Source organism: Podarcis muralis, chromosome 4 (assembly GCF_964188315.1).
Source record: "Podarcis muralis chromosome 4, rPodMur119.hap1.1, whole genome shotgun sequence".
NCBI classification, from domain to species: Eukaryota; Metazoa; Chordata; class Lepidosauria; order Squamata; family Lacertidae; genus Podarcis; species Podarcis muralis.
Window position 1 is genome coordinate 74,604,339 of NC_135658.1, and position 27,857 is coordinate 74,632,195.

General features: G+C 44.0%; 1 protein-coding gene across 1 annotated transcript in view; it reads left to right on the forward strand.

Annotated features, from left to right (window-relative positions):
• Positions 1-23,396: 23,396 nt before the first annotated feature.
• The window catches only part of TMEM131 (transmembrane protein 131), a 70,869-nt gene continuing 66,408 nt past the window's right edge, over positions 23,397-27,857 (forward strand). The window contains exon 1 of the mRNA XM_028727850.2: positions 23,397-23,828. Within this exon, the coding sequence (XP_028583683.2) occupies positions 23,660-23,828 (169 nt within the window). The 5' untranslated portion in view covers positions 23,397-23,659. The remainder of the gene's footprint in view (positions 23,829-27,857) is intronic.

Sequence of the window (27,857 nt, forward strand, 5' to 3'; positions counted from 1 at the left end):
ATCTACACCTGAAAGAAGGAGCTGCGTGTGGGATTTTCCAAGCAGGTGGGAGCCCTTCTTTGCGCTCGTGCCTATTTATTTACATGTGCTCCTTACTAAAGCTTGTCATATGCTGCGGCTTCCCAGTGAACGAAAATCTCATACCGTCCAACATTTCTCCAATGAAAATAGGGCTATCCTATCTAATAGTAGTAGTAGTAGTCGTACCCCGTCCTTCTGACTGGGTTGCCCCAGCCACTCCGGGCTGCTTCCAACATAAAGAAAAACATAATAAAACATTGAGCATAAAAAAAAACCCCATTCCCTATACAGGGCTGTCTTCAGATGGCTCAGGGGTCAGATAACTCCATACCCTCCAACATTTCTCCGATGAAAATAGGGACGTCCTAAGGAAAAGTGGGACATTCTGAGATCAAATCAGAAATTGGGATGGCTTCTGTAAATCCGGGACTGTCCCTGGAAAATAGGGGCACGTGGAGGGTCTGATATCTGCATATATTTGTAGATGCTGGAAGGCGCCCAGAGTGGCTGGGGCAACCCAGTCAGATAGGCAGGGTACAAATAATAAAAAGAATTTATTTGTTTGTTTTATTTTTTTATTTTTATTATATTAAAATATCTCTACAGGCAAGGAAGATGCTCCACCGCTGAGTTACTGACCTTCCCAGATACCAATAGGAAATCATAGAATATATGCTATATATATTTCTTAGAATCACAGGATCATAAAACCACTAACCACAGAACTGTAAGTGAAATGCAGTGGATCCCATATAGTGTACAGTATATCCAAAGTATCACAAGGTTCCCCAACCTTCTTGAAAAGCACAGAGGTGAAGAACACGTGACTGCAAGGATCCGACTGGAATATTACTCTGCTACTAATATGCAGCTAGATCCTACTCAAAGTTAGGCATGATTAAAAGCCATTCAGTTCAAAATAAGTGGATATGCAGAGCTCTGCATTGAGCTGCACAGTTACTATGTGAGGAACCTTTGGCCAGCCAGATGTTGCTGAACTACAGGGGGGCTGAGGCTTAATTCATGTATCTATTGACCCGGGAGCAGTGTTAGAGACTGAGCTAATGAAAGCTAGGAGCTAAATGGCATCTTAAACCTAGATTATGGGCGCAACAATGGAATGTCTAAGCACACTTTAAAAATAATAATACAAAGCTGGAAATGAATGAACTGCAGCTAAAATCTAATATTCATTTTTCACATCGTCTAGTCCTCATCTGAAGACTGCAAAAAAAACCCCAAACCAAAGCCATGCTTCCCCTGCCTGCCCCCCTAATATTTTTAAGAGTCTCTTCTCCGGTCTTCATAGAGTGACTGGAAGGGGGGAGGCAGAAAAAGGTCCTCCTTTCCTTCCACTCTGCAGTTTTAATTTGAAATCTTGGGTGCAGTACCGCTGAGGTGGGAAGGTAAACAGCGTTTCCGTGCACTCTGGTTTCCGTCACGGTGTTCCGTTGCACCAGAAACAGTTTAGTCATGCTGGCCACATGACCCGGAAATCTGTCTGTGGACAAACGCCAGCTCCCTCGGCCTGAAAGCAAGATGAGCATCGCACCCCATAGTCACCTTTGACTGGACTTAACCGTCCAATGTTCTTTTACCCTTACCTTTACCTTACTGCACCCAGAGCTCAGAAACTGCTCACGCTAATGAAATTCCTTGTCACAAAACACGCCTAGAACAATGGGAGTTTTGAACACCACCTGGGACTAAACCAGCATAAACTCAATGATACTTACAGCTGAGAGGTCATATAAAAGATGATGGTAATAATGATGATTTATTAAATTTGTATAGCTGCCCCATACCTGTAGATCTCAGGGCACTTCACAACATAAAATGGCAATTTAAACAACACAAAGTACGTAATAAGTTACCGTAATCCCTTTGTAGCTGTATTTTTGTCTTTCTTGCATTATTGATAAACTCAACACTTCAGGGTGGACAAATTTAAAATGGACAAAGGTGGAAAATAATATACAGCAGTTCAGTGACAAAATGTAGGGGTGGTTGACAATTTGGACTTTGACAGTGGTTTTCCAGTAACCTCAGCATTTTTTAAATAGCTGTAAAATAAAATGGCTTCCTCCTGACAGTCTAACCTTTTTCTGATTCTTCATGGCAGGTGTTAGAGGGTGAAATTGGCTTTTGACAACTTAGGGCCCTGAGCTAAGGCAATGGTGGCAGGCAAGCTTGCAGGGAAAGGGAATAGACCAGTGTTGTAGAAAAAAACCAGGGTTGGCTTTTACTGCCCAACTCCCCATCAAGGAACTCTGTGTCCCCCTACATCTATTATCTGTCAGAGAAGAATGGATGGAGGCAAGATCCAGAGAAAGCAAGGCAGATCTTTATTTTTTTTCTGTTGCAACTGAATTTTTACAGTTCAGTAAATACCATCAGCAGTGAAATTACTTGTCCTATCCACACGCTTAATAAATAGCTTGCTAAAATGGCTTTTTTTTTCTGTAGGAGGCACCTTATATAATCAGCGCAGTTTGTTTTAAGTAAGAACCTACTCATAAACAATGTCATTGCTCTGTGCCATAAGAAACAACCCTGGGGACAGAAGGAGACTCTAAATAACTGCTTTTTTAAAATAAAAAAAAATTGCAAATTGCACAGATAGATAGCATCTTGTCAGCCCACCAGTTAATTATGGTACAGTAAAAACAGCAGAGCAAAATATAGCTCTATTCCATTGTAAATGGAATCAGCCAAGTGCAAAAAAACCATTTAACTTTCAGGAAACCTAAGATGAATGAGCTTCATCCAGGATCTCAGAATGCAAAAAAGACAGAAAAAGATTTTAAGACATTCTAATTAGGGGAGTTATTTCCCCCTGATTGACTAGGAAGTTTTGCCCCTTCTTGTGTACCATTTGGCTTGCCTTATCTGCATGAAAGACCATTTGCTCAGCCCCAGGCACATCTCACATGAAGACCTTTTTCACTCCACTTCTGTACAGTCTGGATGATGTAATGCATAGCAGAAAAGTAAAGCTGTGTGGCTGGCGAGTCCTGTTTTAGGACATTACTTATACTGACCTTTCGCTGCACTCCCTTGAGATTTCCACATCATTTCCCTCCTTTAATAAATCAATGCAAGACTAAACTAAGCCCGGAATCCTATGCAGATGTAGTTAGGAGTGTGGCCAATTGAATGCAATATGTGTCTCAACACATATTCAAAGGCTTGAGCTCCATGAGAACTAAACTGTCCCATGAACGGTTAGTCCCAGAAGGGAAGCTTCCACTGTCAGTATCAATCCTTAGTGATACACAGTCCTGGTCCTGGTCCTTCCCACCACTGGGGGAGTTTTCTTAAAAGCGACTTTAAGAAGCACATTTTGAATCACATCTAATTCTCGGTTAATGTCAGGCTTCGGAGAATTGGCTTCCGCCCCCCTGGCCGTAAATGAGCAGATCAAACGAAAGGAAATTCTTACCAGTTAGTTTCTTTAATAAACATAAAAAGGTAAAGGAACCCCTGACCATTAGGTCCAGTTGCAGATGACTCGGGAGTTGCGCGCTCATCTCGCTTTATTGGCCAAGGAAGCCGGCGTACAGCTTCCGGGTCATGTGGCCAGCATGACTAATCTGCTTCTGGCGAACCAGAGCAGCGCACGGAAACGCCGTTTACCTTCCCGCCGGAGTGGTACCTATTTATCTACTTGCACTTTGACATGCTTTCGAACTGCTAGGTTGGCAGGAGCAGGGACCGAGCAACGGGAGCTCACCCCGTCACAGGGATTCGAACCACCGACCTTGGCTCTGTAGTTTAACCCACAGCATAGTGAAAGACAAAAGAACACATCTAACAAGAATGGCAGTGCTCCCAATTAAGGTCACTCCTTCCCCCGTCCCTATTAATCCATGTCACTCCTACGTTTTGTAATCTGAGTTTGTAGTCTCTGTGCTTTTTGTTCTGACCCTTTCTGAGCTCTCCGAGACTTTGGGGAAGGGGGGTGGATACTATCCAGGGACTGTGAATCTGTTAACTCTCTCTCTTCTAGTGTCTCTTCTTCTAGCTGTTCCCCGTCTAGTATTTCCCAGCTTCTGCCTTCCGAACTATGCCCCTCTGCAAACCACTGTTCCAAATCTATACTGTCCTCCTGCTCCTGGGAAGATTCAGGATCAGGAGGAGGGCGTGGCTCCCACCATTCTTCCTCAGTGCAGCCCTCCTCAGCATGGTTCCTGACAGCTAACAAAAATGTATAATGCTTAATGCAGGGCCAAATAATGGATTCCAAAACCATGACAAAACTAACTGAATTAATTGAGAATAACAAATCCACGGGGAATAGGACCTTTTTCTGAGAAACAGCCACATGGTTTCTGTTGAAGTGCCAGCTCATCAAATAGCCAAAAGTAAATCTTCTTATATAGTTCAAATATGTTTGGTGTTTTTAGCTGGCAACTATGTTTATCACTCTCTTTCCCCATATATTTTTTAGACTAGTGTGTTTAAAGATTACCCTGGACATGAAAAGTCTTCCTTGATTACACAAACGTTCCCCAGAGGCGAAGAAAATGCATATAATTCTCAGCCATAACATATTTTCCCATTATATCATTTTTAAAAGCAAGAACTGAATGTTCTGTAGATGTAAAATTAGCTCTGCAGCATAGCCTGTAATAGAAAAGGAAATTTGTTTCAGACATTTTTATAGTCTTGAAAGTTAACTACCATAAACTATAAGCAAGTTAAAGTTCTCCGAGAAGATGAATTAAAATGCTTTACTAAGTATTTGTCATTTACTGTCAAAAAATTATTTTTAAAATTTGCTGGGAAACCTACAGGTAGACTCTAGGTGTCAGGGATATGATGAAGCACACATCCCCAACAATGTGTCATTGCTGCCCTTGGCAGAGCTAGTCGTCCCTGCCCTAAGGCAGAGCAGATATTTGACTTCCACAACTACAATTCCTGTCATCCCTGACCATTTGCCATGCTGGCCAGGGCTAGTGTAAGTGGAATCTTGGGGAGAACGGCTGTAGTTCAGCGATAGGTCATCTGCTTTGCATGCAGATGGTCCCAGTTTCAAAGCCCGGCATCTATAGTCAGGGCTAAGAAAGACTCCTTATCTATGTTGGTTTTATTTGGTTTAAAGAAAAATAGGTAAATATAAAGGGAATTCCCTGGATGCCTAAGATCCAGGGTTGGGGCAAGTACTCTTTGGTGAGAGAACCCTAGCAGAGATTGAAAATCACAAAATATACAGCAAAGTAAAGTGTTAGACTTTTAAAACACCCTTTCTAAGTTGCTTCCAAAGTTCCCCTCTTCCCTTAGCACAGAAAGAGACCACACATTTGGGTAATTAAAAATGGTTTACTTACAAACTTTTAAAGGTCAGATTCATGTTCTTTTCCATACATTGGTCAGAATACAAAAGCAGTAAAACTTAGTGGTGAACGTTGCTAAATTATTTGTATAGAAACACAAACACAGTCAAACCTCAGTTTTCAAACGTAATCCATTCCGGAAAACTGTTTGACTTCCGAAACGTTCGACAACCGAGGCGCAGCTTCCGATTGGTTGCAAGAGCTTCTTGCACTCAAGCGGAAGCTGCATCAGATGTCCGAGTTCTGAAAAACTTTTGAAAACCGGAGCATTTACTTCTGGGTTTTTGGCGTTCGGGAGTCGAAACATTCAAAAATGGAACCTTTCGAGAACCGAGGTTTGACTGTGTGGCTTGCTTACGCCATACAGTCTGAGCTTGCAGCAGCCAACTCAGATCTCTTTACTCCTTGGCGCTCACATGGTGGAACAGGAAGAACAAAGTTTGATGACACTTCCTCCCAAGCTGATGGGGGCGTGACCTAGCTAAACCTGGCAGAACAGCTCACTCTATGGTCTTAACCCCCTCATGCATTAAACAAGAGTTAAGAATGTTGGTTATATGAAGCTGATTTCCCCACAATCTGAAGCCCTGGAGAGCCGCTGCAGTCAGTGTTGACCATACAGAGTTAGATGGACCAGTGGTCTGTATTCGGCTGCCAGCACAGCCAGGCCTATTCAAATTTTAAAAGTTTTCACCGGGTTTCAAAGATGGGATGCCAGAAGAACAGAAAATGCCCTATCTCAAATTATCGCTGCTGATACTAGGAGAATGGACCTCTGAGGATGCTCTTAATAGCTGGGCAGGTTTGTGCAAGAGCAGATGGCCTTTTAATGACCCAGATTACAAGCCATTTGGAGCTATGAAGGTGACTCTGCTTGGTAATGGGACACCCAAAGCTGTTGCATTTTTAGATCCCTCCCCCTCCAACCCAGTCTGTACCAGAGTATGTCTCTGTGTAATATATAACAGAGTCATCTTAGCACAGCTAAGCAAACCAGTGGGGCCAAAAATAAATAAATAACAGCCTCCGTTCAAGCCCAAACAAATAGAATCAAACTTTGTTATTAGTTGCAGTTCCATCGTTTTCATGCTGAGGACTTAGCTACGCTAATGTGATTGTTTTATTACCAATTACTGTAAGCGTGAATGCTTATTGGGTTCCTTTTGCATGCATTTTAAGCTGTAACTGAATTATCAAGCAGTGCTGGAAACGGAGATATGAAAGCTAGGAGCTAAGTAGCACCTTAAACCTAGATTATGGGCGCAACAACGGAATGTCTAGGTGCGCTTTTTTGTATCAAGAATACAAAGCTGAAAATGAATGAACTGCATCTAAAATACTTTGTTCATTTTTCACATGATCAAGTCCTTCCCCGTCCCACACCCCTAATATTCTTAAAGGGGTCTCTTCTCCAGGCTTCAGGGAGTAGCTGGAAGTGGGGAGGCAGAAAAAGGTCTTCCTTTCCTTCCACTCTGCAGTTTTAATCTGAAATCTTAGGCGTAGTCCTGCACCCCGAGCTCAGAAACTGCTCGCGCTAATGAAATTAATTCCCTGTTGCAAAATGCGCCTAGAACAATGGGAGTTTCGGATGCTGTTATCAAGACAGTACCTGGCTTCAGTATCTGGGCTTTGTTGCTATTGGACCCAATCAGAAGCTGGGAATGGCTTTATTTTATTATTTTATTATTATTATTATTTTATATACCACCCTTTATCATAAGATCTGAGGACAGTTCACAGAGTAAAATACAGGATAAAAACGTGAAAATAAGTAAAACAGCAAAACAATAAGCCCCTCCCATAGACACATGTAGAATATTAATCAACCCTTTCTGGTCATTGACCGTATTAAAGATATTTGATTTGATTTGATTTGATTTGATTAATCAACCCAAGGCCTGGTTGAAAAGGAACATTTTAGCCTGGCGCCAGAAAATATACTGTATTTTTTGCTCTATAGGACGCACTTTTTCCCCTCCAAAAATTAAGGGGAAATGTGTGTGCATCCTGTGGAGCGAATGCAGGCTCCTTGGCTTCAGCGATAGCAACGCGAAGCCTAGAGAGCGAGAAGGGTCGATGCGCACCGACCCCTCTCACTCTCCAGGCTTCAGGGATAGCCGCCTGAAGCCTTCGGAGCGCGGCGTGAGTTCCCCCTGCTCTCCGGAGGCTTCAGGTTCCTTTTGCTGAAGCCAGGAGAGTCTTGTTCCCCGGGGCTGGCGGTGAGGGAAGCTGGGCTTTCCCCACCGCCAGCCCCACAAGCTGCGGGGAGCAGCAAAAAGGCTGCGCGCAGCCTTCCCGCTGCTCCCCGGGGCTGGCGGTGAGCGAAGCTTGGCTTTCCCCACTGACAGCCCCACAAGCGAAAGGAACCCGAGGCTGTCTGGAGAGGGAGAGGAGTCGGTGTGCACCGACGCCTCTCGCTCTCCAGGTTTCAGAGATAGCCACCTGAAGCCTCCGGAGCGCAGCGGGAGCTCCCGCTACGCTCCGGAGGCTTCAGGTTCCTTTCACTGAAGGGTAGGTGCCCCTTCAGCTAAGGCGCAGTGCCCCTTCAGCTAAGCAGGAGGAGAAATGGAAGGGGCTCCGTTTCTCCTGCCGCTTCGCTGAAGGGGCGCTGGGCAGAGAGGGGGAGAATTTTTTTTCTTGTTCTCCCCCTCTAAAACAAGGTGTGTCCTATGGTTGGGTGCGTCCTATAGAGCAAAAAATATGGTATAATGAAGTCACCAGGCGAACCTCCCTGGGGTAAGCATTCTGTAAATCCAAAATGTCTCAGTCAAAACGGGGCAGTTGGGGGGTATGGTGTGGTGTCATGATCAAGGGAAATACAATTTTATGATTCTATGAGCAGAGGTGAGGCGAGAAAGTGATGATGAAGTAATCAGAACAGGAACCGTAGGGGACTGCATTATATTGAGTCGGTCTCTTGGTCCATCTAACTTTTAAAGTGGTATACAATTGCTGTAAATGTCTGGTGTGGATGTAGTGTTAATGTGACAAAAAAGACAAGCCTATTTAGCTAGCACTGCAGCCTCATTGTGAGCAAACATTGACCTCTGTTCCAGTCCTGAAATGCCTTGGGCTGGGGAGAGATTTGACCGCACTGACCGATTCCATTGACTGTAGCAGGAATGTTCACCGTTCACTGTAATTTACCAAGGGCTCACTGCAAAAGTGTCCTCCCGCAGTTTAGCCCTTAGATATCAACAGAAAGCCCTGATCAACAGCAGCAGGTATACCATTTTAGCATATTACACTGGCTGCAATACTTGGACCCAACTTTAACAGCTAATTGAAGATTGCAGAACTCACACTATCTGTGAAAGCTAAGCAAATAAAAGAGACGGCAACAGCAGCTTTTATCCATCAATTTTATTTGTTTTTAGATTTTTTAGACTGGTACTGAAAGTTTTCAATATATTTCGAAAACAGGGTCAATTCGGCTCTGAACTACTTGAGACAGGATAAATATGGATGCCTACAATGTTCTTCCAAAGTAGAACTGCATTTTAATGCAGTAATAATTCATGCCAAGTGTTCCAGGCCTCAAGCCAAGAAAAGTGCCATTAAAACAAACAAACACTTAAGATTTTGTATCTAGCACATTCCTATTGGGGTTCTTTCACTGCACGTACTCACTTGTACATAACATATGTTATACGTTACAGTTGTAATAATTCCATACAATTACTGAGAAATCTACTTTTAGAGCATTCACAGATGCAAATATTTTGTAGCATTTCCCACCCTGCTGCACGATGATTCCTGTGCAGGCAGTTTTGCTGACATAGTCTTGCTGCTGTTAAATTGTCAGATCATGACTGTTTTAGCATCAAACCTTAGAAAGAAATGTCCTAATCAATGCCCTGTAGAACAAGATTTTTATAATAGTGTAGTTCGGGATATTAATACTTGCATAGCTTTTTCTCTGCAATTCACATGCATTTGTAGTGATTCTTTATATATAGTATAGCACCTCACTGACAAGGTTATGTACACAACTCTGGTTCACATGCCACATTAAACCATAGCTAAAATAGACTATGGTCTAGTGTGAATAAGCAGCATACTGGTACACACTGGTCAAAAGTTTGTAATGTGCTCATCTCCCACTCCTGCTGCACCAGAAAGGAAACAAGCCATCCAAACTCAACCACATTTGAATTGAAGCTCATAGTTTGTTTTTCTCCAAAAAAAAACCCCACAAGCACAAACTAAGGTTTGTTTGGGGAAAATAAACCCTGAGTCCAGGTTCAGATAGCACAAGAAACTAGAATAACGACCTGTTTTCTGGTGAGGTGGCAGCAAGCGGAGAGAGGATTAAATTGAAAAGATTGAAGCAGTATGCACGAGCACGTCACACAGTCACATTAAGCCATAAATTACATTAACTATAGTAACTTTAATGTGCCATGCCAGCTGAGCCACTATCCATTATAATTGATACTTGAATATAAATACTGTACTGCATATATGAATACCTCATAAACCAAATATATGTTTTAATATCCCTACGCAATACATTCCAATACAATTTCCAAAAGAAATAAAGAAAAATAATTGTTCCTGTCTTCTATACAGTGGTGCCTCGCAAGACGAAATTAATTCGTTCCGCAAGTTTTGTCGTCTTGCGATTTTTTTCGTCTTGCGAAGCACGGTGTCGGGAAAGTTTTGGAAAAGCTTCAAAAATCACCAAAGTCTTTAAAAACCTCAAAAAAGGCTACCACACCGCATTCTATGAGTTGCTCCTCGAAGTTAAGTCGCAACTGTATTAACGGTGTTAAGAAAAAGGAAACAAACTTGCAAGACGTTTCCGTCTTGCGAAGCAAGCCCATAGGGAAAATCGTCTTGCTAAGCAACTCAAAAAACCAAAAACCCTTTTGTCTTGCGAGTTTTCCGTCTTGCGAGGCATTCGTCTTGCGAGGTACCACTGTAGTCCTTTCTCCAACATGATCACAGTAAAGATCATCAGTGTTACTAATCAGGCATTGATAAATATTATAAGATAGCTACTTCCTCTGTGTCATGTCCAGTGGCTTGTATTTTTACTTCTTGGGACCTTTATTCAACACAAGAGCAAACAGGTCCTCCTCTTTTTCACTTTGATGACTTATTATATTCTCACTTAAAGCTGAAACATCAGGTTGTTGGCTGATTCCTCCTCTTTTCTGCAGACATTCTGTTTCTCCTGGTCCTTCATATCCATTCAGCCCATGTGAGTTCTCTGGTGTGTTAGAGGCATGTCAAGTGATTACTGTGCAGGCCAATTCATTGCCTAATCATTCCCTCAATCCCCACCCCCCTACACTTTTGATTTCATTTTCACAGCCATCAGGGTCAAAACCTTGTAGCTTTTAAATTTCAAAGCTGGGGTATCAAGGGATTTCGTGTCTAATTCTGAGTTTTGCATGTGTATAATACAATTTCAGAAGCATGGAGTACCTTCAGCTATGCTCTATGATACGCCCCTGAAAGCGTATCATGAGCAATGTTGATAATGGAGGTCCCCGGAACAAAAAGGGGAGGAAACTGTAAACAGAGCCCATGCTGTGTGTGTTCCAACTTTGTATGATTTCCCACAGTTACCCTTTCGCTGCAAGTCTTTGGTTTTATTTAAAGCCTGAGAGCACGTCCTGATCACACATTGCAATCCTCAAATGGGAACAAAAGGGACCTGTATAATTATCATTCTATTAAATATGCCCAATTATCTTAGCAATGACTCCTGTTCTTTCCAACCTTCGCAACTCATTCATCACAACCTGCTGTGGCTGTTTTATAATAATTAAGCTTCTATAATGATGGGAAATTATATCATGTTGCAGTCAACGGTTCATGCATTAGGGCCGTGCATTCGTTCATGTTAAATGAGCTGCAGAATAATTACTATGCCAAGGAATGGTTGTACGGAACTGTCTGTAACTCCAGTCATTTGTCATCATAAGTGTGGCCCTGCAACAAATTATTGCAGCGTAGGGTGCTTCTCCGGTTCAGGTTTCCAGCCACGCCATCTATTCCCCTCTCCCTCTTGTTTTTCATTCCTCACTCCAACTCTCAACAGTCAGTCAGTATCCCATGGGCTCTGAACAATCTCAGTCTTCATTTATATATCAATCAATCAATCAGTTTATTGTTCTAGCCAAAAGCCATGACATTCATAATATTAATAATAAAATAATACAGAACATACACCCGTAATATGAGCCTACACCCAAGTTGTAAGAGATAGAAGATACCAGAGACACCAACAAGCTTAAACCTAGCTTGATTTCAAAATAAACCTCTGAATCTCCAAAACAGCTTATATAGCAATGTTATCAAACTCAGTTTTCCTTATTTATTTTTTGCAACCGGTGCATAAAGGGCCACTTTGTGTTATGAAAGGGCCACTTTGTGTTATGAAGCTATTATTATCATACAAAATAAACTGAATAAATAAATAAACTGAATAAATAAAATTTCTGCTGGAATGTACCTGCTTTCTTGTGTGAACAATGGTTTCAGAAACAGATCTTTTGGGTCTCCCTATTCGAAAGCACATCAGAGTGCAAGTAGATAAATCGGTACCGCTCCAGCGGGAAGGTAAACGGTGTTTCCGTGCACTGCTCTGGTTCGCCAGAAGCGGCTTAGTCATGCTGGCCACATGACCCGGAAGCTGTACGCCAGCTCCCTCGGCCAATAAAGCGAGATGAGCGCCGCAACTCCAGAGTCGGTCACGACTGGACCTAATGGTTAGGGGTCCCTTTACCTTTACCTATAAGGGGCAAGCTAACAGGTAACAAGTGATGTCTTCCACCTGAGGTTGACCACAAATACAAAGTACAGGACCTTGTTGTAGCAGCCAACCAAAACAGCAGAGAGCATCACTTGGAGATGCAGCTCAGTAAAGGCATTTTCTTTCGGAAACTGGCAAGAGTTTGGTCAAATAACTAGCTCTAAAATGCACTGTTTTCAGGAGTGGGTACCAAGGGGGAAATGTGGTGTTCCTAATTAATTGCAGATCCCTTCTGGATTTTATTCAGATGGTAAGTAGGTAGGTAGATGATGATATAAGATAGATAGATAGATAGATAGATAGATAGATAGATAGATAGATAGATAGATAGATAGTAAGTACTTGGGGTTAAGCACCTAAAGACTCAGGAGATCAGTATTAGTTTACAGTATGTTTCCAGCATATCACTGTTGCATCATTTGTAAACACAATGTGACTTCATGCTGGTCACCTCATGTATAACCCTGGGTTACATCATTCCTTCTAAAGCAAACTGGAGAGGCTCTTGCCAAAACACGTGCTCCAGCGAATGCCTTAGAGTTGAATGTTGAAACTCCAATTGTGTAGCACCTTCCTTTGTGAGTAGTCAACTCCAGGGCACTGTTTGCTCAATGAATCACACCCCTCAGCAGAATTTGTGGCATTTTAAACCTCCCACAGAGCTTGCAGGCAAGGATGGGGACATTTTCCAATGGAAACGCAAGGCATTGCATAGATTTACAGGAAATGTGGCTGGAGATAAAGTGGGGCGGTAGCAAACTGAAGATTAATCTACAGTGATACCTCTGGTTGCGAACGGGATCCGTTCCGGAGGCCCGTTCACAACATGAAAAGCGCAAACCGTAGTGGTGCGTCTGCACGTGCGCGCATTGCGATTCGCCGCTTCTGCGTGTGTGCCAAAAAGATAATAGAGACAAGGCCTGTCTGATATGCAGTGGGAGGGAGCCACTGCACTCAAGGGCCAGAATCGTATAGAATGGACCTCCCTTTAAGATGGTATCTGCAAGAAGCCTTCTCCTGCAGAGTGCTGTGATCAGCTGGGTATATAATGTACTTTAAATGCAAAGTGTCTCCCACATAGTTATACCTCACAACATTTCTAATATGGACATTGTATCAGTCATCAGAAAAACAGATCCCCACCACCACAGCCAGCTGCCAGGGATAGAAAGACAGGGAAAGCTCTAACCAAAGACTTTTATTCAATATTCACAGAAAGAGACTTAGAAAGGTAGCGTTTTGGAACAGTGGTGTTGCTCCAAGTAATCTCCACGATCCCCTTCCCTTCTCAGTCGCCAACAGCAGCAGCACCCTTACAGCGGCTGCTTAAGGCCATTTGCCTCTTAGCTCTTTGCTCTCCTACTTTCACTGCTTGCCGGGTTCTGGGAGAAGGAGGGTCTGGAATGTTTTCTGGTGATAACGTGTCAGCCAGCTGCTCCAGCTCTGCTTTCCCCCACTCCTCCCATAATTTCTCAGCTTTGCCCCTCTTCTATCTCTGAGCCATGACCTCTCCCCCTCCCCACTCCTACCTTTGTCTGCTGGTCTCCTCTGCATCAGGAGGTGCTGCACCACCCGGCACGGCCTAGGGGTGCTCCAGGCTGTGTGGCATGAGGAGATGCCCCTGAACACCCCCCAGTGCAGCCGCCTCCTCCTCCTCAAGTGATAAATGACTGAAATAACGGTACAGTTGTCAGAATTCCAAGGAACAATAGCAAGAAATTTGGTCTCACAGGCCTCAGCCTTCTTCTTAGCAGTTATAATGAACATTATACGGTGATAATATCTTTGGTGACTGTAACCAAATTTTCTCAACGGCAACGTGTGTCTCGGAGCAGGCCGAAAATGTGGATGGCTGTCAAGTGAGTCACTGATTGATTCTACTCAGGCAATTCTGGCATACAGCCTTAAAACAGATTAGTTCACAAGCTCCCCGGTATAAGAGCAGGCAAGCAAATAATCACCTCTTGTTAAAATCATAAAATTTACACTTTAGGTCAACTTCTTACAAATTCTTACTACTTTCTTTCTGTATTGATTGACTTGATGGATAAAATGTATACCCCGCTTCCTAGCCAAGAAAGACCCCACCACTCTCAGGGTGCTACGGGAATGTGAGTCATGGTACATATTCTTAAATAAATAAGTGAACATTATGCAAGTGCCTATTTTTCTGTATATACAGTATGTATATATGGCAAAACTGTATAATCTTCACTTGTTATTATGTACTCACGTGTATTTTTTTCCTTTTAAAACCTGCGTAAAGGTAAAGGGACCCCTGACCATTAGGTCCAGTCGTGACCAACTCTGGGGTTGTGGCGCTCATCTTGCTTTATTGGCCGAGGGAGCCGGTGTACATCTTCCGGGTCATGTGGCCAGCATAACTAAGCCGCTTCTGGCAAACCAGAGCAGCGCACGGAAACGCCGTTTACCTTCCCGCCAGAGCAGTACCTATTTATCTACTTGCACTTTGACGTGCTTTCGAACTGCTAGGTTGGCAGGAGCAGGGACCGAACAAAGGGAGCTCACCCTGTCGCGGGGATTCGAACCACCGACCTTCTGATCAGCAAGTCCTAGGGTCTGTGGTTTAACCCACAGTGCCACCCGCATCCCTTTTTAAACCTGCATAGAGGGAAGCAAAAAGAGTGAAACTTACAAGTTCTTCCTACAGCTGTATGTGCCTGTGCACATCTGTACAGAAATGACATTGCATGTTTCATTCTCTCACTGATGGTAGCAGAGTGTATTTTGGAAGTATCAGTGGAAAACGAGCTTCCAGGCATCATGCATTTTAATGAATTTCCCGCCCTTGCAATTCCTGGTGTAAAGAAGGGGAATGTTCTGTCTTCACACAGGGCCACGGAAGTGTGTCTACATCGGCTCCTGCTCTGATGCAACAGGGACAAGAAGGATGTGCATCAAGACACGAGCCCAAACCTTTGTTAGGCAAGAATGATGCTCACACTATTACCAAGGGCTCACACCACTTCTCCAGCCATGCAAACTGCCATCAAACAATTATAGAAGGGGTTACTCTGGTTTGCAGGTGGTTGGTTGTTGTTTTTTAGTTTGTAAGATTTTATTAATACACTACAATTTAAAAATGAAAAGTAAAAAGGCATATAAAGTTCTCTTTCACAGGTAAATCTTAACTTGACCAACACAGAGAAATGTGAAACCTCCTAGCTCTCACCTGGGAGCTTCCCTTTCTTCTCCTAACCTCCCACCCTGGGAGATCTTCCCTTCTTTTCTTCTCACATAAGGTCCTACATCATCTGTCCATCACTTTCATCTGCATGTTAGCCCTTCCTTAACCCTGAATAAAGGTAAAGGGATCCCTGACCATTGGGTCCAGTCGTGGCCGACTCTGGGGTTGCGGCACTCATCTCGTTTTATTGGCCAAGGGAGCTTCCGGGTCATGTGGCCAGCATGACTAAGACGCTTCTGGCGAACCAGAGCAGCACACGGAAACCCCGTTTACCTTCCCGCCAGAGCGGTACCTATTTATCTACTTGCACTTTGACGTGCTTTTGAACTGCTAGGTGGGCAGGAGCTGGGACTGAGCAACGGGAGCTCACCCCGCCGCAGGGATTTGAACTGCCGACCTTCTGATCGTCAAGTCCTAGGCTCTGTGGTTTAACCCACAGCGCCACCCGGTCCCTCTAACCCTGAATAGGGGACCACAAATAATACAGAAGACTGGAACAAAGCAAAAAAAAAAAGGAAAGGAAAAGGAAAGAACAAAAAGGTAAGAATATTAAAGGAAACAATAACAGAATAGAAAGGTAAAGAAAGATAAGAAGAATGGAATAAGTAGAAGGGACTTCCAACTATCCACCTGTCAATTATATATCTGAGAGTTCCCCCAAAGAGTCAAATGTTCTGGTTTGCAGTTTTAAACCTGCATCAGCTAGAGGGATAAATACTGCAAGAGGATGAAAGCAGTGCATGCTTGGAGAGCAGTAGGGATTGAGGAACCATAGAGACATAGGAAGCTGCCTTCGGGGGCATACCTAGGGGTTGGCTAGGTTGGCCCCTGCTAAGGGCGCAAGCCCAGGGGGGGGCATGAAAATCACACCTCTCCACTCTGGGAGTGGCTAGGAACATGCCTGCCCATCCATGTGCTCCCTGGGCCACTCCGCTGCTCTAGGCAGCCATGTGAGGCTTCTCTGGGTGCCTCCGTGGAGGAATCCAGTTGCTGGCCTGGGCTTTCACAGCAGCCCTGGGGGGCATCTTCCCAATCAGCTGGCTGTGCTATGAGCAGAGTGCCCAGCAGGGCTCTGAGAGAAGAAAGATGGAGAGCGTGAGTGAGAGTTGCAGGAAGAGCGAAAAGGAAGGAGGCAGAAGGGAAAGCAAGTGGAGGGAGGAAGAAAGGCAGGCAGACGGACTGACAGAGGAGGAGGGACACCATAGTGTGTGGCAGCAACTGCTGCCACACGTGTGCTTTCAATGGGCTCATATTTAAAAATAGCATAGTTCTACATGGAAAGGTAAATTGGATGCCGTCCTGGGTAAAGGCAAGGCCTAGCAAGCCTCCACAGTATTTTTGTTACCACAGCAACTTCAGTGCTATGGCTACCACCTACAGCACATGCAGATCAGGCAATGGCTTCTTGTTTCAGTCACTGTCTATAACTGCAAAAAAATAATTTCCGTGTTCCACTTACAGCCTAAGGGATCCTGGAAAAGATCAAGCTCTTGCGCTTCTTTTTTTGGCCATTGTATACATACTGATTTAGATGTGGTTTCTCCAGACTTGGAATCTGGCCTCTGGTCCGTCACTTCCTGGTCCACAGTACGATTGCCAGCGTTATTGAATTGCTTCTCTCCCAGGCAGAGGGTGTGTCTTGGATTACTCAGCAATATCTGTGTGAGTCCTGTTTCATTATGAATAAGTCTTAGCTGAATGCTCTTGGTCAGCATTATGAAGCCAACAAAATGGTGAAACCAATGGGAAGGGTTAGAAACCGAAAGAGTGCAAGAAGTGTTATAGGAAGATGAAGTCCTGGCCTCTTGGATTAGACTGCCCCAAAGACTGAGATGAATTATATCAGGAGCTCAACTGCCAGCCCTCACAGTCATAGGCCCCAAGGGAGACTTACATCCCTGCCAGCTCTGTTGATCCACCCCAAGGAGCACCCAATTTATTAGGCTCAGCTGACGGTCATAGACTAGGGCTGGATCTAGACATATCAAAAATGTGTTTCAGGAAAATGCATTGTAAACTTCACAGTGGGAAATCATGTTGGCGAAAGACAGAACTCCACAGCTCCATCTGATGTCACAGTGTTATACAGTGCTACCTCAGTTTAAGTACTTAATTCGTTCCGGAGGTCTGTTCTTAACCTGAAACTCTTCTTAACCTGAAGCACCACTTTAGCTAATGGGGCCTCCTGCTGCTGCCGCTGTGCCGCCGCTGCACGATTTCTGTTCTCATCCTGAAGCAAAGTTCTTAACCCGAGGTAATATTTCTGGGTTAGCAGAGTCTGTAACCTGAAGTGTATTTAACCTGAAGCGTATGTAACCCGAGCTACCACTGTAACGCATATAAAACACTTTTTCTTTACTAATGTAGCTGAGTCCCTAGGAAGCTGGCAAAGAGCGGTGAATACTTGAACTTTGGCTAGGAAGACCTGGGTTCACATCCCTGCTCAACCATCAGGTTCACTGTATGCCTTTGAGACAGTTACTGACTGAGCCCAGCCTACCTAAGGAGCAATGTGTCAGGCCAGACCAGCTTTACAACTCCCCAGGGTTAAAATACTTGCAAATACTGCTCTGCCAGATGATGTCATCACCTATACTGCGGGGGGGGGGAGGTTCTGTAGCTGCACTCCCCCACATTGCTGCTCTGCTGCACCACTGGTGGTGCTTAGCCTTTGTTGGATAATGCATGCCTTTCCCAAAGCCATTCACTACTCTGGTTAAGGTTTCAAATCTGCAGTCAAGAAAGACAGTCCTCCCAAGTTTAGAAATGGAAGCTTTGTGGTGCAAAAGCAAGTGTTAATTAAACAAAGTCACCTTGGAGGTAAGAAAAAACTGAATGGAGTGGAATCTCTATGATGGGGCTGTGTGTGTGTGTGTGTGTGTGTGTGTGTGTGTGTGTGTGTGTGTGTAACCATTATATTGCTATTCCAAGGACCAAGGACTAAAAAGATGGTAGAGAAAACAGGAGAAGTAGGAAAACGTATGCATGACAGACAGGTGGTGGTCATTAAAAAAAAAAATACTCTTGTGCTGTCTGAGGCATAAAGGTTTATTTGCAGTGAATCACATCTCCTACACAAGCATGAGCAGAACAAATGAATGAATTGACTGGTGCCACATCAGCGTTCTGAACAAGAGATTGCACCCGCCCTGCATTCTTCTTCCATTAAATCTTTTTTGCCCACAGCTACATGGGTTCGGCCCTTCATAGGACTTGTTCCTACTAAGAGATTTACATCTGGTTTACAGGCCCACTTTTCACATACTTTATACAGCAGAGCTGCTGGCAGCTGCAATGATGATTTGGTTGTAATTACAAGCAATATGATTTCATATCTCAGCCTTCTTCAGATGGAGTGTCCTGATTTCCCTTGCACAGAGGCAGCGACTTCCCCTGCATGCGAAGACAGGCTTATTTTTAGAATAGGGACAATTCTGGTTTGTTTGGTTTTGAAATTGAAGGGAGGCTGATCACCCCCAAAGGTGTCAGTACTCCAAACTTCCATCTACCTGACCCACCCAGCTCTACCCAAAGAACAGCAACCCTAGTTCAGGATGAATTTTTCAAAACCAGGATTACCCTTTAAGTGATCTGCAACTAGAACTGTGAGCATGATAAGGAAGGAATAAAGGTTAACAAACCTATTTTACGGGGGGGGGGGTCTGCTGAATTTCATGGGAGTTGCTTCTGAGTAGGTATGTACAGCATTGCATGGTTGAGAGATTGTTTTTTGTTCAACACCACTTCACTATAAATTACCCCTAATCCGCTTTAAGCACCCTGTCAATTTTGCAGGGAGTGAGTGAGTGGCTAACAGGTGGGGATTTCTCAAGTTCACTCAGGGGTGACCTAAGGATCCTCCATCGCTATCACTTTTTTCATGTTTAAGTGACCTTAAATAAAAACAACAACCTTGCCATGAAACCACCATGAAGGCAGGTAGGGGAGGCAATTTCAGTGTGAGGAATGGGTAAATGTGGCAGACTGCTAGCTTGAGTGCCACACCATACATGCAATCTGGGAGATAATTTTCAGGGAATTTTAGACATGCATACCATACAGAAATGTGGATGCAACCCCAAAGGCATATCCATAAAAACATGTCACGGCCTCCTCCCTCCAAACAAGAATACATATGCGTAGCTGGTGAGGGGAATAGGACCTTTTGCAGCTTGTAACTCTTGCACCTTCAACTGTTGTATAAAAGAGTGGATTTCAGCAAGGTTAAGTTGTCCTACAAAGCCCACCTGCTGAGATTTCTTCTTTGGCACAACTGTCTAAGGTACAGAAACACTGTCCTCTTTCACATCAGGCCACCCTATTTTCTAGGCATGATGATCATTTACTGTATGTGCGGAGCAACCCTATGCATCCTTACGCAGAAGTAATGTTCACTGTGGTCAGAGGGCTCCCAAGTGTCTGTAAATAAATGTTTCCAGAAGGCATTGTGTCCTAAACAACAAGTGTTCTTATTTTTATCTGTAAGATGCCTTGAGTCCTTTGTCAGAGAAAAACCTTAATTCTGAGTCACTTGAAAAGGCATGTTTTAGAAAGTACCGCAATATAACGCAGGACACCTTTTTTTAATACTATCACTGGGCTTTGGGCTGCTTTCTACCAGTCCTTCCAAATATTGTTATAGCTCAGCAGCAGAACATGTGTTTTGCATGCAGAAGGTCAATCCCTGACATCTGCATCTAGGGCTGGGAGTGTCTCCTGTCTGAAACCCTGAAGAGTCAGTCAGATGGCATTGAGTCAGACAGACAAATGGACTGACACTGATTATGGCACCTTTCTAACTTCTTAATGCTCTGATACGCCAACGCTGGTACCACCGCATTCCTGATCTTTGCCTTTCCCCAACTTAACTGTTTGGGTTGGATTTATTTTTTAAACATTGCTAGAAGCTAACTAATGCTGCTGAGCTGGTCTTGGTTACAGACAGCTGATCCTATATATCTGATGTAGACTTGTATAATTGCAAAGCAATACAATACTTTTCTGGTTGGAAAATAGTACAGATCATCCACTACCAGGCCCAGTCATGCAAAAGTTTAAGCACAGGACATAAGTTCAAAGATAGCTTTTCCCTCACCCCACTCACTATCAGAGATCCAAGAATTCAATAGGCCCCTATGCTATGTGAGAATTAAACCCCTGAAAGTGACAGTTCTGAAAGTGACAAGAGACTGTCCATTAAAAAATAATATTGTGGTTTGCCAATATTTTAAAAATGCCATTTCTACATTTATTGCTGCTCTTTGCCAAAGGGGATCTGTATTTTGCTTCAGGTGGGAGACGGTTCTAGATTTTATGTTTTGAAAAATGGGGAATCAGCCATTATGTTTCTTCATCCCTATATCACAATGTACAGGAAACCAGTATAGCGCCTACGAGAGCCCAATGTATTCAACCTGCTATGTCTTCACACATTCCATTGTAAGATCAAGACCAATGCAAACTTTATGGCTTTAATATCAATCCAGGTTACACACATACACATGCATAAATTGCTTAGCATCCAGTTACAAACCGGAACTCAAAAACCTGTTCACTGTTTGGTGACATCCGGCTTGGTAACATTAATTCTAAAAAAGGTATTGCTATCCTATGGATTGGTTTCTTACTCATGAGCCAACATAGCTACCTTTCTTCTTTGTAAACAAAGATATTAGTGTGATGAAGCCTCAGGTGACAGCAATTGGTTTGTGGTGATGTGGTATCAAAGAATGCCCATTAATGCTCTAACAGATCAAGGAGGGAAGGCATAGGCAAGAGAATGTTCACATCAGTTTTCTTGGAAATAAATAAAATATCAGGTTGGCTTATATGTAAATATCCTAAAGACAGGGAGTGCTGTGTGACTAATAGACTGAAATGATGTGTGAAAGGTTGAAGGAGTCCAGAGCTACTGAAGGAAGGGGTAAGAGTAGACAACAGATTCTGAGCACAAATTGTATAGACTCCATAGGGTCCTCTGCCTTTATTTGAAACCGCCTAGGAGACTATTCAACTGTTTGCTTCGTCTTGTTAAAAGTTACATCCTTTAGGTTAGGGTGATCAGGCTTGTTGATCTACCTTGTTTTATAGTAGAATTTCAAGATCTAAGAGCATAGGAATATAGGAAACTGCTTTACACTAAGTCAAACTATTGGCTGAGCTAGCTCAGTACTGTCCACATAGCTCTCTGTGGTTATAATTTGGGGACATTCCCAGTGCTACTTAGAATTGCCCAGAACAGAATCTGGGTTTTCTGCATGCAAAGGAGATGCTCTTCTGCCCTCCTACTAACCAGACTCAAATGATACAGTTGAGACTTAAAGAACAGAACTCGCCACACATCTGGAGCCTAGGAAATCATTTTCAGTACCCAGAACAGCACCCAGTACAGTGACCAGAACTGTTTTGCCCCCAAAATCTAATCCTGATTAGCTTTTTCCATTTGAGAAGCTTATTTAAGTGAGAAAAGTCACGTTGGTGAGGCTGTTCAATAATTGGGAGATGGATATATTTTGTGATCTATTGACAGTCACCCAGAGATCTATCAAAATATAGCAGTCTACCTTCTGCACATCTGTAGGTTTTTTTAGGTCAGCCTGTGCTGATTGAGTTAGCTGCTGTAGAAAAATGTGAGAAAGTTTTGAATCTCAAAGAAGTAGGTGGCCTTAGAAAGATGCTTACTAGGCGTACTTGGGAAAGCTTTTATGGTTTCCTTCAGACAGGACATGCTCAGGGCAAAGAATGCGTATGAGCAATAAGGCCAAGTGAGGATGATGCATCAACTTGTGGGAGCCAGCTAATTATGCAATCCAACGTGGAGTAGTTTGGAGTTCAAAGGAGAACCTAAGAGACTTGTGCAAATGTGCTTAATAACAAAACCCAAGTAACAGAAAGAGCAAGAATGAACATGAAAGATGAGAGGAAGCTTAAAAAGCAGGAGTGTGCATTCAAATTAATGCTAGACAACAATTGAAAACTAAAACATGTACTGTATACCCAATAGGGTCATAATGTCTCAATTTGTACCCCAAGGTGAAATATGATAGGCTCACTGCAACAATCCAATATGAACAAATGATTTGATTTATTTTGGTTACTGATGGGAGTGTAACAATTCAATAGGATTTACTTCTTTTAAAAAACACGAATAGGCTTGCACTATTGGTGTTTAATACACAGGATTTTAATTTTTTTTGTGCTGGCAATAGCAGACTGATTCTGTACATGGGAGTTAAGTGTACACATAGGTACAAGGCTACCCTTGCACATATTCTATGGAATTTTACAGGCAATTAGTCTCTTATCTCATTTAAGGAGATAGACTGTTTGCGCAATGCTGGAGATGGGCAGTAGGAGATATTGCGCGTCCAGAGACCTGCAAGCACCATTGGATCCTAGAGTTGGGGGGACCCCAAGGACCATCTAGTCCAACCCCATACAATGCAGGAATCTCAGTTGAAGCATCCATGACAGATGACAACCCGACCTCTGCTTAAAAACCTCCGAGGAAGTAGAATCCGCCTCCTTTCGAGGGAGTCCGTAAAATTACACACGACCTAGACAGTCACCCTCTGTGTGTGTGTGTGAGAGAGAGAGCGCAATCTGTGTCAACAGCGCTCCTCTAATCTAGCCGTGATTCAGACTCGTAAATCTTCTGCAAATGGTGAGATTTCCACCGAGCACTGCTTCAGCCAATCTCAAAGGGGCTCCCCGTATTAAAATGGAACTGCCTCTGCCCTTACCAAAGATGGCGGGGGAGGTTTCAGCTCTGTCAGCCTATCTCGGAGAGGCCTAAAGCGGAGCTTTCCGCCACGCAGCTCACGCTCTCCCTGTCGCTCACCGTACTGTGAACTCCGTGCCTTGATCAAAAATGGCGGCTCCTAACCTAGCTTGTAAAAAAACAACAACAATCACATAGCGGAAGGACCGTGCCCTTATTAAAGATGGCCGAATCTCAGTATTTTATTATTATTATTATTATTGGTTGCCTATAGGAGGTGTGTGAGCGTAGCGGAGCGACGCCCCTTCACGCGCGAGGCGGAGGGGGGAGGGGAGGAGGAGCGAAAAGAGACGGAGGAGAGAGGAGGAAGCGCGTGTGATGTGCGCGCGCCGAGCGCTCGCACCCGCCCAGTGCAGCGGCTGGCTCCCGCACGCGCCCTAACGAGAGAGGGAGGGGAGAAAGACACACACACACACAGTCGCGGCGAGAACTGCCTCGCGGGCCAAGCAGGGCCCCCTCAGACGGCGACGGAATCCCCGGCGAGCTGAGGCGACAACAACAATAACAAACAAGCAAACAATAACAACGGCGGCAACACGACGGCGATGGCGGCGGCGTTGAAGCGGGAAGCGGCTCCCCGTCCTCGCTCCTCCTCCGGGTCCCCCTCGGTCCCTGCGGCCGAGAGCCGGTCGGTAGCGGCGGCCCCCTGGCTCGGAGTCACGCTGCGGCTGCTGGTGGCGCTGCTCCTGAACGCGGCCCGGGCCGAGAAAGAAGGTAAGGGGAAGGGAAGGAAGGAAGGAAAGGGCTGGCGGGCGGGGAGGCGGCGGCGGGAGAGGAGAAACGCTGCCTCCTCCCTCACGGCGACCAGAGAGATCGCGGCGCCTTCCCCACCGCGACCCTCCCCGTGGGGCCGCCTCTGCCCACCTCTTCCCCAGATGTTTCATTAAATGCCCCTCCGCTCGCTTGGTTCTCACGTGCCCACACCTGGGTCGGGGCCGCCCTCTTGCTCCTCCCCCTGGGGCGAGGGGTAAGGGGTCTTTCCCCTCGGTGTTTGTTTGGTGAGGGGACGACGACCCCTTAACCCTTCGGTGAGTCTTTCCCAAAGTTGTCAGCGGTTCCCCTCCTGCCCCACAAAGCGCCTCAGTCGGAAATCAGTGCTGAAGTTTCTGGGTACAATTGGCATCCCCTGAGTCACTTGGCTTTCTGTATCTCTTCCCCTGCCCACCCTCCTTCATTCCCTCTTTCTTTTTGGGGTCCCGCCGGGTGCGTATTTCTCCTCCTTCCCCCTTTTCCTCTCCCGGTGCTCTGGCTCGTCCCCTCCCAGCCGGGCTGCCAACTCACTGGCCGGCCCTGTTGGCTGCTCCACCCGGCTGTGAGGACCTGCCGCCTCTGGGCCTGGCTCTCTTTCTCTCCCTCTCCCTCCATCTCTCTCTCCTCGCTTTGTGACCCGGGCCGTAGTAAAATGCCGAAGCTCGGCGCATGCATTTGTCAGCGAGGTAAAGTTGCTGGGGTTTTTTTAAATCCCGCTTTTGTTTTTTGTGTTGGGAGATGGGGACGGAGCGCTAGTCCTGCCCCTGCTGAGCTGGAGGATCCCGCCTGCACAAGGCAAGGCAAGACTGGCTGGCTGCAGGCACCACCATCTGCAGCCCAAAGTTGGACCTGGCTTCTTTTAAGAAGCTCATCTCTTAAAATATTTACCTTGGCTACCCTGCGCAGCTGTCAGATTGCACCTTGCACCTAGAGAAGTGCTTTCTTTCAAAAACAAGCAAATGAACAAAGAAAGGTCTTTTGAGATTTCTGGACATCACTGCATTTTTATTTTATTTTTTGAAAAATCCAAAATATTAATTCGGGATTCCTTTTAAAGCTTGTTCTGTGTAGGCAGGGTTGAACTGTGTGGCATTTTTAAAAACAAATTTCCCGAGAATCCTGCATACTGAGAAAATACATGAAGTGGTTTTGGATTTGGTTACTGATGCAGCAAAAAGGAAAGGAGGGCAGCATCAAAGAGTAGCACATGCTACTCCAGCCTCATTTTGGTACTTGGAAATAAAGATGTATTGATAGCATGCAAATTGCCCGGCATGTTTTGATAAATAGTTTTCAGGGACGCTGTAAACCATGGATAGACAACTAGTGCCCAGCAAAGGTTGTTGGACTCCAATTCCCAGCAGCCTCAGTCAACGTGGCTAGTGGACAGGTGGGAGTTGAAACCCAAGAGTGCATGAAGGGCACCATGTTGGTTACCCATGTTGTCAACCAGTAAAAAAATATAGTTTTATAGGTGTCCGTTTACAGAGTCCCTGAAGAGCATTTATCAAAAAAGTCAAGCATTTCATTTTATATATGCAGTACCAGTTTGAAGTTTCACCTGCCATTCTGAAGCATCTTCAGGGCTTAATAAAATGTCTGGTAGTGGTCTTTGAAGCACTGTGAAGGGCAGCAAATGATTTTAAGTCAGGGGGTCTAGCCACTGGAGGAAAAGATAACAGACATTCTTGAAGAAGAAACACATCAAATAAATCTGCAAAACAGATGTGAGTCATCTTCCTTAGAAGTATCTTGCTTATAGCAATGCTTAGTAACTTTGTGAAGTTACTAGAACCTTTAAACTGGAAACCAAGTGGATTTTATGAAAATCCATATCCTTAACTTTGGTTTGATGCAAACCTTATGAAGCTGAGTTGAAATTATATTAACCAGTGACCTTAAACATTAAAATGTCATAATGTACATAACTTTTTATATGGTTGTTTATCATATGGAGCCCAAAGAAAATGTCCCTTATCTTTTCAGTGGTTTGTGTATGTGTGTGTGTGTTGAGTTGTACAGTGTGTGTTGAGATTTTGCTGCTTCACTCTATTTAAAAATGTGCCTTCATTTGTAGCTAGGACTTACAGTGTCAGCAGTTAGTCTTGCAATGTCATTCATAGATTTTCTTTTTTAATGATTCATGAAGATCGCTCTGATTCTGTGGTCGTTCTCAGGCTTGCTGCTTGGTTGTTTGGTACTTTGCTATATTCAAAGAAGGGAAACAGTTCTGAATAGTATTGTCAGTTTATCATGACTGACAATGAGAGCGAATATTTCTATCTACATTTGAGTATCTGTGTGCTGCCTCCCCAGGGACTATTTCGCTTAGGCAAATTGACAAGAATCTTGCAATTTCTGCCCGTGTACATACACCTACTTTGTATCGCCTCTAGTTCTGACCCATTGTGCCGCAGAGCTTCAGGGATGTTGAGTTTTCTAGCTTGTACCTGTGTGCTATACTAGTTTTTCCCATTGTGTTCATTTGAACACAGTGGGAGTTTGCTGACTGTATAGTGTCAATTAACTTCCTTAACCGATGTCCGTGTTTTGCTATCTTAACTTCTTACTAGTAGCCTGTTTTACTCACAATACCTCTATTCGTATAGCTGAGTGATTTATCCCTTCCAGACTGCTGTTGTTGGTGACTACTTAGGAGCTACCTACAATAGGACTTAGGTTTTTAAATGTTTGCAAGTGTGAACTTTTAAGAAATTAGTACGATTCTGGTTTCAAAATTTCCTATTTAGAGGCAATGCCACAAACCTAGATTTCTTTTTTTATGCAGATAGGCAGCCTAAAATAAGTACAGTAAAGTTGTTCTAGTCTTGAAGTATTTTAAGAGTGAACATCATTGATTATGTTGCTGCTGCATTCATAAGCACAAGAGGAAGGTTGCACATTAATAAAAGGTTTAACTTTGCAGAAAAATATTCTACTTTCTGCTTTTACTTGAACTTTTCCTTCTTGCCTTATATCTTTAACAACTGTGAAAAGCTACAAAAATTTACTGCTATGCCAGTATCTTTCATGTATTAAATTGTGGTCATGGTCCCAAAAAACTATGTCTTTTTCAAATGCTGGATATTTTGAAACATTTAAAACATGCATTACTTTAAATCACATCATTTTCTTAATTGTCTTTTTTTAAAAACAAAACAGTTTTCACTTTTGCAGACTGTATGAAAGCAGTAGCTGTGGTTTTGACAGGCAGGTTCTCACTATTCTGGCTGTGGTGTCTTGTCAACTAACCATTTTTGTTGGGTGTGCAGGCAAATACCTATTCCTGTTCCAGACAGGTAGCTTGCCACTTGACTGGTTGTCTGCATAGAATAGCATTTGTCCTCAGGCAACCAGGCAAGTGGCAAGGACAGAAGCCCGTTTAACCCTCATTCTGCTGCCTATTTACTCATGGCACTCTTTGTAGCTGTTGTAGCATTGCTTGGTTTTCCCCTTCCACGCTGGAGAATTGCGACAGAGTACTCTGGCTCCACTTTCTCTTCTCTTTTTCTAGAATGTGTGAGTGAGAACATAATCTGATGCGTTTAGCAGCTGGGAGAGGAAGAACAAGTAGCACTTCTAGTAAAGGTTAAACTGGAAAGGCCAGGGATGTATAGCACAGTAACTTGCATTTCTGCACGTGCAATATGAGAGAAGAAAGGAGTCAGGCAACTGACTGAAATGGGGGGTAGCAGGTATCCTGGATAGCTCAGTTGTTTAGACTGAGTGTGGTGCTGATAATGCCAAGGTTGCAGGTTTGATCCACAAATGGAACAGCTGCATATTCCTGCATTGCAGGGGGTTGTACTACTAAATAGTCCCTTCCAACTCTACAGTTCTATGAATCCAATTTTCCTTTGGTTCACATTGATGACGAAGTGTTTACTGAGAGAAGATGTAGTGTTTACCAAAAGATCACTCCACTGTCTGGTGACAGGAGAATGTAATGAACATGCCAAGTCACAGTTATGAAAAGAGTGGATGCTTAAGCCT